Source organism: Capsicum annuum, chromosome 11 (genome assembly GCF_002878395.1).
Source record: "Capsicum annuum cultivar UCD-10X-F1 chromosome 11, UCD10Xv1.1, whole genome shotgun sequence".
In the NCBI taxonomy this organism is placed as follows: domain Eukaryota; kingdom Viridiplantae; phylum Streptophyta; class Magnoliopsida; order Solanales; family Solanaceae; genus Capsicum; species Capsicum annuum.
In genome coordinates, this window is record NC_061121.1 from 51,348,781 (window position 1) to 51,362,100 (window position 13,320).

At 37.9% G+C, this 13,320-nt stretch overlaps 1 protein-coding gene across 1 annotated transcript; it reads right to left on the reverse strand.

Annotated features, from left to right (window-relative positions):
* Positions 1-8,130: 8,130 nt before the first annotated feature.
* LOC107848583 lies at positions 8,131-12,209 on the reverse strand. Its single transcript, XM_016693372.2, has 3 exons — positions 12,024-12,209; positions 8,944-9,048; positions 8,131-8,679 (listed from the first exon to the last, which is right to left on the reverse strand). Exons 1-3 carry the CDS (start codon positions 12,069-12,071, stop codon positions 8,608-8,610), a joined length of 225 nt encoding a protein of 74 aa, XP_016548858.2. The 5' UTR covers positions 12,072-12,209; the 3' UTR covers positions 8,131-8,607.
* Between the last annotated feature and the right edge of the window lie 1,111 nt (positions 12,210-13,320).

A 13,320-nucleotide genomic window follows, 5' to 3' on the forward strand; every position in this document is an offset into this window, starting at 1 on the left:
TCTGTAGTGTATGGCTATAACACTAGAGAAAGGGAGGAAGGAATTATGGGATAAGATGAAGAGGTTTAGTCCAACTTGTCACATTCCATGGCTGTTGTTAGTATAAAGATGAGTAAAGTATAAAAGCTACTATTCATTTCACTGACATGTATGCGTATATATATACAAGAGAATACAAACTAAATAAGGAAAGAATCAACTAATAATAAAGAATTGTGATCTTCTCCTAAATAGAAACTAAATCACTATGGGATACTAAGATATAAAAAATCTACTGAGATAGGGAAGATCACTCATGAGATATCTTCCAAGATAGGATGTATGCGCCAATACGCCCCCCTCAAGATAGGCAATGTGTAGCAAAGCCTAGCTTGAATAGGTGTTTATCAAAGACTGGTTTTGATAGAGTATCCGCAATCTATTCTACAGCATGAATATGAACAATGTGAACTTGATTCTGCTGAACTTGTTTGCGAACAAAGTGAAAGTCTACAGCAATGTGCTTCATGCGGCTATGAAAAACTGGATTTGCACACAAAAAAGTTGCACCAACATTGTCACAGTAAATGGTTGGTCTTTGAGGAAGTGAAACATGTAATTCTTGTAGCAGATTTGCCACCCAGTTGGTTTCAGCCAGTGCACTTGCAACAGCACGATACTCTGCTTCAGTTGATGAGCGAGCAATTGTTCTTTGTTTCCTGGAAGACCAGCTCACAGGATTTTGTTCAAAAAACAAAATATAACCAGTAGTGAAAGCTCTATCACTCACATCTCCAGCCCAATCCGCGACAGAGGACATGTGTAGGTTGAAATCATTACCTCTTTGAATGTGAAGAGCGAACGGAAGTGTTCCTTGGAGATACCTGAGTACTCGTTTGAGTGCTTTCCAGTGCACTTCATATGGAGAGTGCATAAATTGAGCCAATTTATTCACACAGAAGCTAATGTCTGGACGAGTAAAAGACATGTAATGTAGTTTACCAAGAACTCTCATGTAGCGAGTGGCATCAGTTGGTTCCGCTCCATCATGTAGTTGAGGCACTTCAGTGGCACTCATTGGAGTTTTTGCTGAATTACAGTCCTTTTATGTTTTCGTCAGAGAAGATTTCATTGATGTAGTTGAACTGTGATAAAGTGATTCCTTTGGCAGTTCGGAGCACCTCCACTCCAAGAAAAAAGTTTAGATTCCCAAGATCCTTAATGGAAAAACGCCAAGCAAGACGAGCAATAATCTGATTAACCTCTGAGCTGTGATTCCCTGTAATAATGATATCGTCTACATAAACCAGTGCGTACAAAATGTTATTTGACACTTTGTGAATAAAGAGTGAGGCATTAGATTCTGACTTGACAAACCCCAGATAAAGAAGAAATGTCTTAAGCTCATTGTACCACGCTTGAGGGGCTTGCTTGAGGCCATATATTGCTCTCTTTAGACGACATATGTGAGAGGGAAACTGCTTGTCTACAAAACCTAGAGGTTGGACCATGTAAACTTCTTCTTCTAGACGACCTTGCAAGAACGCGTTGTTAACATCAAGCTGGCGTAGGGGCCAATTCCGCTGGACAACAATAGAGAGAATCAAACGTACAGTAGTTGGTTTGATGACTGGACTGAACTTGGCATGATAGTCAACTCCAGGACGATGTGTAAACCCCTTTGTAACAAGTCGAGCCTTGTAGCGATTGATTGTCCCATCAGCTTTTCTTTTTAACCTGTATAATCATTTGCAAGAAACAATGTTTTTTGTGGGGTCATGTGGTACCAAATCCCATGTCTGATTATTCAATAATGCACCAAATTCATTTTTCATTGCTCTTTGCCACTCTAGGTGTTTGTTTGCATGTTTAAAGTTGGTCGTGGTGATGGAGGAGGATAAGTGAGCCATGAAGTCAAGAATGGTTTTTGATTTGCAAATGTTGTGCTGTGAACGGGTCACAACACGATTTGGAGCAAGAAGAGAAGGTTGTTGAGGTTTTGTAGCTTGAGTAGGGTCGGGGGAGGTTGTAGCAGAAGTGAGGTGGAGGGACGGGCAACGGCGTTTTGGCTAACAGATGACATTGTTTTGTTTTTGCGACTGTATACAATTAGAAAAGCTGATGATTGAGGCAATGGGGGATAAGAGTGGGTGTCACGAAGATCAGTAGGAACAACAAAATTTGTAGGAAGAGAAGAGTTACCTGAACTTGCAGATTCTGTTGGAGCGCAGACAGAGGAAACGGTGTCTTTGAGAGCACTACTGCTATCTAAACTTGGGATAATTATGGGGCTGAGTAATTCGCTGCTTATGGGAGAAGAAAAACTAGGGGATGTTGTCGAGGTAGTGTCAGTTGGGTTTTCCCACGCAAGTTCTTTGCAAATTGAAGAAATATTTAAAAATATATTTTGAAAAGGAAAATTATTTTCAAAAAAAATTCATATCACAAGATAAATATATTTTAGAAGATTTCGGATCAAAACATTGGTGACAATGATGAACTAAAGAAAATCCTAAATATACACATGGTGTTGATCGTGGCTCTAATTTATTTTTTGAATAAGGTTTGAACCAGGGATAACAGAGACACCCAAATTTTTTTAAGGAATTGTAATCCGAATTATGACCAAGCAACATTTGGAAAGGTGATTTATTTTGTAAAAGTGAGCTTGGCAAGCGATTTATCAGATAAACTGCATGTTGACAAGCAAAAGACCAAAGACTCTATGGAAGTGAAGCTTCATGAAGTAAAGTGTGAGCCGTCTCAATAATATGTCTGTGACGTCTTTCAGCAAGAGCGACTCTTTGAGGGGTGTATGGAGGGGATAAAAGATGTTCAATACCCTAAGATCTTAGGTATGGATCAAGACTTCTATATTCGCCACCACCATCTATATAGATAGAAAGAACTTTTGTATTAAAACGACGTTCAATTAAAGCTTGGAAGTTTTTGAAAAGGTCTGTAACCTCACTTTTATTCTTTAATGTGCAAAGCCAGGTGTATCGGGTATACTGATCCACAAAAATACAATAGTATAATTTTTTATCAATCGATTAAACTGGAGAAGGACCCCATAAATCACTAAATATTGTTTGAAATGGTTTGGTACTTGACAAACTAAAGTGTTTAAAAGGATGGCATGAGCCTTATTGAGGAACAAGAATTACAAACTGAATTTTTTTCTCGCGAGCAAGGTAGCGAGAATTTATTCAAAAGAAAATTTAATATTCTTGCATTAGGATGACCCAACCGACTATGCCAGGTAGAAGTGGATGTACTGGTGGAGGTCAAATGCACTTGAGGAAAAAATATAGAGGGTAAATTTGGCCACTCATAGAGACCGTCCTTATTCTGACCGTTCACCAACGGGGTCCGCATTTTCAAGTCCTTCACACAAAAATGAAAGGGAAAGAATTCAATAGAGGTTAGGTTTTTTTGCAAAATTTAGAGACAGAGAGTAAATTGCGTTTAATGCTAGGAGCACAGAGAGTGTTAGAGAATTTGAAAGATTTATTCGATGCATTTAATTGAGTTGAACCAATGTGAGTTATTGGTATTTTTTTTACCATCACCAATGGAGACCTGCTCCATCCCATTGTATGGCTACAAATTTTGAGGTTCGGCAGTGATGTGATGAGATGCGCCAGAGTCGAGAATCCAAGGATTTTCTGATGCCCGTAATACTGAAACGTAATTGGCTTTCGCCTCAAAGTGATTGTGAGATTTCGATCAACAAACACTTGCAACATGACCTGATTTGTTGCACAACTGACAACGAACACCATCAGAAGAGTTGTTGATGGTCGAAGATCGTCGTGGATTGGGTGAAGGAAAGTGATTGTTGGTTGTTGCCATTGTTATTGCTGGGGCGACGATTGGTGCGATTGTTCGAAGTACCAGGCTTGTTGGAGGAGGTAGCAGCAGCAACAGTAATCTGATTGGGAACTTTTTTTGACTCTTCATGTCGAAGGAAAAGCTCATGATCCAATAGCTTTTCGTAAAGTTCTTCATAAGTAATAGTGGAGTCACGAGCACGGATTGCAGCAGAGATCTCACGGAACTCTAGACCCAAACCACTGAGGATCTTCACAATAAGTTCAGAGTTGGAGACCAGAGCACCAGCAGTAGAGAGTTCGTCAGAAATAAACCGAATAGTTTGCAAATATTCGGTGACTGGCTGGGATTCTTTGGTCAGACGCATAAGTCGATCACACCGACTGAAAATTCTGGTTTGGGACTTGTTCGCATAGGCAATGTGCAGTACATCCCAAGCAGGCAGGCAGTCTTTGCTGAGGTAGTCGTTGCAATAGTTGTGCCAATTGTTGGATCAACAGATGTCATAAGTGCGTTTTGAATAAGTTGGTCTTATCGAAACCAAAGAGTAAACGCAGGATTGGCACTAGGGACTGTGCGAGATGAGGAAGGTGTCGACCCATCAAGATGACCATAGAGATCATGACCATGCATAAGCATGGAAAATTGCGCCTTCCACATTGCAAAATTGTGGCTGCCAAGTAATTTAATGGGCAATTGGGATGCAGGGTCAAATTGAACAACCATCGAGCTGACGTTGTTGTCAGCATTAACAACTCGAGAAGTGTCTGCCATTTATGGAGGGTGGGTGGGAGAGAAAATGAAATTTTACTCGTTAGAGTATACTTAGGCTTCTGATACCATATAAAGATGAGTAAAGTATAAAAGCTTCTATTCATTTCATCGACATGTATGTGTATATATATATATATACAAGAGAATACAAACTAAATAAGGAAAGAATCAACTAATAAAGAATTGTGATATTCTCCAAAATAGAAACTAAATCACTATTGGATACTGAGATATGAAAAATCTACTGAGATAGGGAAGATCACTCATGAGATATCTTCCAAGATAGGATGTATGCGCCAATAGTTAGGAGATTTTAGTGCAGTCTTACATAGAACTGATAGACATGGTGGTAACCCTGTCACATGGCTTGAAGTAGAAAATTTTCAGGAATGTGTAGCTGATTGTGATTTAACTAAATTGCCATCAAGAGGACAGAAGTACACCTGGAGTGATAGAAGTAGTGGTGACACAGAATTTAGACACAGTATCTACCCGAGGGAATTAGTGATCACTGCCAGCTAAGGGTGTATTTGCAGAATCAAGTTATAAGGAATGGAAGAATATACAACAACAACAACATACCCAGTGTATTCCCACATACTATATCTACGCATCCCCAATTCACTAATATTATTCAATCTAGCTGTGGCTTAATCAGGAGAGATATAAGATGTGGAGGATAATAAGGAAATTAAAAAGATTGAAGTATGACTTGAAGAAACTGAATTCACAACACTATAGGAATATAGTGACTGATGCTACCTCCAAGATGATCAATCAAATATTGAACTACAGAAGAAACAGAAACTTACATATCACAGATACATACACTTCATACATGGCAGAGTTGTTCTTACATCAGCAAAGCAAAGCAACATGGTTGAAGTTGGTGATGACTGTACTAGATACTTCTTTGTTGTTATCAAACATAAAAGACTAAAGCAGGCTATAACACAAGTCAAAGATGAGCAGGGCAACTGGCTATATTACCAGGCAGTCATAACTAACATCTTTGTTGATTTTTACAGGAAGTTACTTGGTGAAGAATCTGCTAACAGGAGACCAGTTTATGCATATTTCTTTAGTAATGGGCCTTTACTTACAACAGCTCAGGGTCAAGCTTTGCTTATACAGCTCAAGATATAAAGACAACAATGTTCCATATCCAAAGTGCCAAAGAGTCCTGGATATGGAAGTGGCTTTATCAAGGCTGCTTGGGACATAATAGGTATGTAAATCTCTGAGGCTATATTGGATTTTTTTGAGGATAAAAAATTGTTGAGACAATTGAATGCAACAAACATTGCACTGATTCCAAAGGTTGAATGTCCTGAATATGCCAGCCAGTACAAGCCAATAACTTATTGTAATGTTCTTTATAAATGCTTCACCAAGATGATATGCTTGAAATTAAAAGAGGTACTAGCATGTCTTGTAGCAGACAACCAGTCAGCTTTTGTGTAGGAAAGGTCTATGTTACACAATGTCTTAATTTGCTATGACTTATTAAGACATTATAATAGACAAACTTCTCCCAGATGCTTAATGAAGATTGACCTGAGAAAGGCATATGACACGGTTAACTGGAAGTTTGTGCATGACTCTACTTGTATATGAATTTCCAGATAAGTTTATAGAACAAGTTATGGCTTGCATTACCTCACCTAGGTTCACTGTTAAGCTTAATGGTGAAGGGCATGATTATCTTGCTGGGAACAGAGGGTTAAGACAAGGAGATCCCATGTCTCCCCTTTTCTTTGTTCTAGTCATGGAGTATCTTTCTAGAACCTTGAAATGTATGAGTGAGTTGCCAGATTTTCATTATGACCTCATTTACTAGAAGCCCAAACTAACTCATCTAGTTTTTGTTGATGACTTGATGATCATCTGCAAAGGTTAAGTGTCTGCAGTATCTAGAATTATGGAGGCACTGCATCATATTGGAGAGGTGGCAAGGTCGATGGCTAAAATGAACAAATCAAATATATTCATTGCAGGGGTGACTGATAGTGTCAAGAGTCAGATCTTGCAGGAAACTGGTTATACAGAAGGCTCCTTGCCCATAACATATCTTGGACTTCCATTATCTTCCAAGAAGTGGAGCAAGATGGAGTGCAAGTAGCTTGCTGAGAAAATCACTTCTAGTATCACTAAAATATACTCTAAATAGCTGTCCTATACAGGCAGACGGCAGGTTATAACTTCATTTTATTTGTTATTCACAGTTTCTGGGGGTCAATCTTTATCCTTGCCCAAAGTGGGATCAAAGAAGTTGACAAAAGGTGCAGAGAATACTTATAGGTAAGTACAACAGACAAAAGAAAAGACTTCCTTGGTGGCATGGGACAATGTTTGTGTGCCTAAGAAGTGTGGAGGGTTGAACGTAAAAGGTTGTAAGATGTGGAATATGACATCAGTTGGCAAGCAACTGTGGCAGTTGGCTAAGAAACAAGATACGCTTTGGGAGAACTGGAAGCATTGGGTGTACATGAAGGATAATACTGATATATGGAGCCATCATTAACCACAAGATAGCAGCTGATATTGGAGGAATTAAATGCTATTAAGAATGATATGTTATGTTGGTATTCATAAAGAACTTATGTGCTAACAGCAAAAGGGAAATATTCTCTAGGTGCCAGTTATGTTAAGTTGATTGGTGCTCAAAGAAGATTGAGAATAACACGTGGAGTAAGGTGGCACAACCAAGGCATAGATTCATCACTTGGCTAGCAGCTCAAGGCAGACTGTTAAACAAGGACAGACTACAGAAAATGAATGTTCCACTGGATGGCTTGACATGCTGCTTATGTAATACTTGGGCTAGTGAAACTCTTACTCATCTATTTGCTAATTGTGCTTGGACTAAGGTGATCATTAATGCATTGACCAGTGGGCCAGAGTGCAAATTCCAGCTGGCGATGTGCAACAGGTTTTTAATAAAATCAGGAATTAGAATTGGAAGCAATTCAAAAAGTGGTAATCGCTGCACCATGGAGCTCTATGGTCAACCATGTATGGAAGACTAGGAATTGGAGAATTTATCAAGAGAAGCAGTTGAATACACATACTGTAATTACACAGATCAAACAGAGTTTTAAAGTTGGCTAGATATGTTAGACACAGCAAAAAAGGAAGTAGGCGCAGCAGGTTCCTTCAAGTTTTTTTACTTATAATTAGTTGAATATTGAGGCCCACTTGCAGACTTGCTTAACTTTCAAAAGAGAAGTCTTAGAGTAACTGATAAAGTAATTGTCATATGACCATGAAGTTAGGGCTCATGTCTTGAAAACATGCAAAGAAAGACTGCTCACAACCCACCCTTGTGGTGGGGCCCTTCCTCGGATCCTGCACATAGCGAGAGCTTTAGTGCACCGAGTTGTTCTTTATTTGCTTTAACTTTCAAGGTTGGTTAGCCATAGGTGCTCTATAGGTATATGATTGTGTTGTTAATGGTAATGTTTACATTTGTTACCAAAAAAAGAAAAAAAACAAAACTAATCACCTTAGCCTTTTGACACTTTAGTTCTTGAATCAGCATGCTACATAAAACTTATACATTTTGCTATTGGAAGAAACAAAAGATGGTCGATGAGTATTCAGATTTCAAGTTGCAACAAGATTAAACAAATTCTAAACTTGAATTGTCTTAGGTAAAACTATCTTGAGAACACAAGACTATGCGACGTGATTTCACTATGCTAAAATCAACCTAATGCAATACTAGGACATTTCAAACACCAGTATATATATCCATATTAGCAGAAGAATGGATAAAAAATGAAGAGAACTCGAAAATAATCTCTCCAACCTCGTATCTTAAAGAGGATTGCAGAAGCCAGCTCATAAAGCTTCTCTTTAATAACAAAATTACGTCAGTTAACAACAGGAGGATCTCTGTACATCAGAAAGTTTCTCCAGCATTAGCTTGAATATGCCTAGGAATTCCACTTCCCTGCATTAAAGATATGTGTTTCGCATCCCACTATGTTTGAAGCAGATAGTTTGAACATCAAACTTTCACTGGACTGATTCATCATCAGATGAATCCGAATCAGCTGACATCCTAACATCGTCTGCAACAGTTGTGTCCTGCAGGAACATCAGATAATATTGATTGCAAAGAGGGAGATTATCCTTACCGCATTGAGATCCAATCACTAGGATTGTTAACTTAATAAGGATTTTAAAGTTTTGAGTCTAGGGGAACACTTCACTATATATTAATATGTTGGAACCCCCCCTTTTAATACAATAACATAATGATTGATAAAGACTGGCTTCTGCTATGTCATGTCAAATTTACAATCATGGTGTCTAGGTAAATTCAGAATTTTAGGAGTATGTTATCCTTACCGGATTCTTATCCCAGTCCTTTAACTTGGGATTAGTCAGCATGTAATTATCACTTAGAGGAGCCCATGAGGGACCTTCATCATTCAAAGAATTGGATGCACCAGCCTGCATGAAATTAAACTACAGAATTCAGGGAAAACGGCAGCAGCCTGAATGAAAATGACTGGCATGCATGTGTGACTCTTGAAAATGTTCTTTTTTTGGACAAGCGCTAGAAAAATATCAAGTATACACAACTTGAGCTGCAGCATGAGAAATTAGTGTTCAGTTTCATCTATGCTCGTTTTGCAACTTTAAATCTTAATTGTGGTACGGACCCAGTGTATTCCCACATAGTGAGGTCTGGGGAGGGTAGAGCGTACGCAGACCATACCACTACCTCAGGTGAAGTAGAGAGGTTGTTTCCGATAGACCCTCGGCTTAGAACCAATAACAGTATAACAAATACGAAAAATAAGTGCATATAAACTAGTATGGTGCGCAAAATAAACTAACAGTATAGCAAACACAAAAGATAAGTGCATATAAACTAGTACGGTATGCATAATAAACTGACACCACTAGCCACAAGATAATACTACGGCCACAACACCACGAACAAGAAAGTCCAAACACAAAAGAACGCACCCCTACTATTACCGACGCACTCCCATCCCCTAACCCTCTACCCTAATCCGCGTCCTCTACACCTTCTTATCAAGGGTCATGTCCTCCATAAGCTATAACTGCTCCATATCATGTCTAATCACCTCCCTCCAATATTTCTTCGATCTACCTCTACCCCGCCTAAAACCATCCATAGCCAGTGTCTCACACCTCCACACTGGAGCATCAGAGCCCCTCCTCATCATGTGCTCAAAACAACGTAACCTCACTTCTCGCATCTTGTCCTCCACCGAGGCAACTCCCAACTTCTCCCAAATAATCTCATTCCTCACCCCATCTTTCCTGGTATGTCCACACATCCATCGCAACATTCTCATCTCCGCCACCTTCAACTTTTGGATGTGGAAGTTCTTAACTGGTCAATACTCCGCTTCATACAACATAGCCGGCCGAACTACCACTCTGTAAAACTTACCTTTAAGCTTCGGGGGCACCTTCTTATCACATAGAACTCTCAAAGCGAGCCTCCATTTCAACCACCTTGTCCCAATACGATGCATGATATCCTCGTCAATCTCACCATTGCCCTGAATCATATACCCCAGATATTTGAAACTCTCCCTCTTCTGAATAACTTGAGAGTCCAGCTTCACAACCACTCCAGCCACCTGCGACACATACTGAACTTACACTCTAAGTACTCCGTCTTGGTTCTACTTAACTGAAATCCTTTAGACTCTAAGTGTTTTTCTCCAAATCTCCAACTTATCATTAACTTCACCCCGAGTCTCGTCAATCATTATCATATCATCTGCAAATAACATACACCAAGGCACCTCCCCTTGAATATGTCGCGTCAAAACATCCATCACCAAGGCAAATAAAAACAGGCTAAGAGTCGATCCCTGGTGCAACCCTATCAAAACTGGGAAGTACTCCGAATCTCCACCGACTGTCCTTTAAATCTTAATTAACCATAAAATTTCTTACAACAACAACAACATACCTAGTATAATCCCACAAAGTGGAGTTTGTGGAGGATGAATGTGCGCAGACCTTACCCCTACCTCAGAGGTAGAGAGGCCCGCACTCTTTCTATGAGCAAATGATCCTCTTATGATAAATCATCGAATCCAAGGATAGCTATAACATATAGACCGGTAATTCATCGAATCCAAGGATAGCTATAACATATAAACCCTCGGCTCTAGAAAAATAGTCCAAAGCCACAAAACATTTCTTACAACACGAAAAACAAACAACACACACAAAAACAACCTAGATAGACATAAACATAAATTACCAACAATAAGAAATTTACCGGCGAAAGTGACTTACTTCGAGTAGAGAAAATAGGGTTTACGTTTTGCAGCTGCACAATTAAGGGTCTAGCATTTAGGCACATACAAGAGTTGAAATGGCTTGCCCGATTAAACTATTCTGGTTTCGGCTGAAATTTTAAATAATTCAAATTTACCTCCAAATTTCTTTTACAATGGCATATCTCTCCTCCTTTTTGAGGTCTAAAGTTTCTCTTAAGTACTCTAGCCCCCTAACTAAGGTGGGCGTTCAATTTTTCGGTTCGGTTTCGGGGTTTTTTCTTCGATTTTTTTGGTTTTCAGTGTTGAAATTATGCGTACCGAAAACCAAACCAAATTAGTTCGGTTCAGTTTCGGTAATATAATTTCATTTTTCCGGTTTGGGCCTAGGCTAAATTCTATTTATAAATTGGACTATTTTTTAAGATTAAAAATTTTGTTCATCCACTTGAACCAAATATAACACACAGTCTCCATGCTACCCGTTGGACGTCAGCACAAACCAAAATCAAGAAGTAAAAGATGAAATACCTAAACTGCTACACAGTAAACAATATCAAGATAAAATACCTAAACTGTTTAGGCTAAAGCTAAACGTACCAATAAAGTATTGTATTCACTGATCGAAATTAAATGTGAATAAGTTTTCTACTTTGGCAAGTGGCATGGCAACAAAACTTCCTTGGTAAATACTGTTCCTTGAGCTAATTCTCATGCACTTCATGTGATATTTTAAAATAATTTTGAAATGTTAGCAACTTAATTTGCCGATAACCTGAGTAATTTATTAGGGGAACAATTAACAGTTACGTTCATGTGCAGAATTAAACGAGATTCAGAATATAACTAATTCCTTATGCAACGTTTACTTGATCTGGAAATTGAACAATAGTTATTCAAATTTATCTAGTGTAAGATATTACTATCTATAACTAAATCTAAAGAATTTTTAGTTTTGTATTATAATCCCTACATCACAAACACATTACTATAATTTGTTCACAGATCAAATCGGTTCCTCTCTGAACTTGGCTCCACAGACCACAACCTGTACATATTTCATGGTAAGGAAGTAAGGAACAATAAAAATGAACTAAAAGGCACAAGCTACTGACAGTTACAGTAGAATAAATACGCGCACAACTGCACACGTACATATTTAGTGGATTCGTCGTTCGTTGTGGCTGACTTGCCGCCGCCCATCGTTCGTTAAGAGAGACAGAATGTGTATTAGGTTAGGCTAAAGAACTGAAGTGAAGCTGTGAAGGTAGGTAGCATTAGGTTAGGGCTTCACTATTATTTTAATTTTAAATTATTTAATTTAATGGGCTGGCCAGCTGGGATATAATATTAATATGTATAATAATTTTAGAAAATTAAAAGTATACTGCAAATTTCGGTTTAAACCGAAAACTGATTTATATAAATTCAATAACCGAATACCGAACCAAAATACCGAATTTGTTAAAAAATAAGCTGAAACCGAACCGAAAAACCGAAACACCAAATTAATTCGGTTCGGTTTGGTTCGGTATTTCGGTATTTATGCCCACCCCTACCCCTAACATTTTAAAATATATCCCTTTTATCATTTTGATATGAGAAAATTATAAGAAAACAGGTCCACTAGAATCTGGATGCAGAAATCAAATTCACCATATAAGTTTCCTGAATTCCCATTCTTCTTTCCTATTCCTTCTTTGCCATCCCAGTAGGGGTGTACAAATCAAACCGTTAAGTCAAACCAAACCGAGGAAAAAAACCGACTTATGGTTTGGTTCGGTTAGTTTGGTGTTGACAAAATAAAACCAATCATTCTTGGTTTGGTTTGGTATTAGCAAAAATAAAATCAAACCGAACCCAAACCTAATCGACATAATACACTATATAATTTTAATTATTTATACGTAAAAAAGATATTACTTATAATCTATTTTCTAATTACTTTTATTACTTTTTTATATTCAGAAAATAGATATATATTTTTAGACCTTTAATTATAATATTTATCCATTAGTAACAAATTAATACAAAGCCCAATATCTATATCTATATCTATAATATATTAAAAGTGTGAAGACGCTTAGAAAAGTGATTTAAACTTTTTACCCTTCATTAAAATACTCTTGTTTAGACAAAACCGTCTTTTCACTATTTTTTAATTTATTATTTAATTATTTTTTATTATATTAACTAGACTTCCTAAAATATGAGGGACTCTTAAAATATATGGTAGGAGAATTAATTAATATTTTTCTTTCTACTACACAACAATAACGACAACAAAAAACCCAGTATGTTCCCACGTAGTGAGGTCTGGGGAGGGTAGTGTGTACGCAGTTCATACCACTACCTCTCAAGAGGTAGAGAGGCTGTTTCCGATAGACATTTTACTTTCTACTAGACTTTCTAAAATATATGAAACTCCTAAAATATATGATAGGAGAATTAA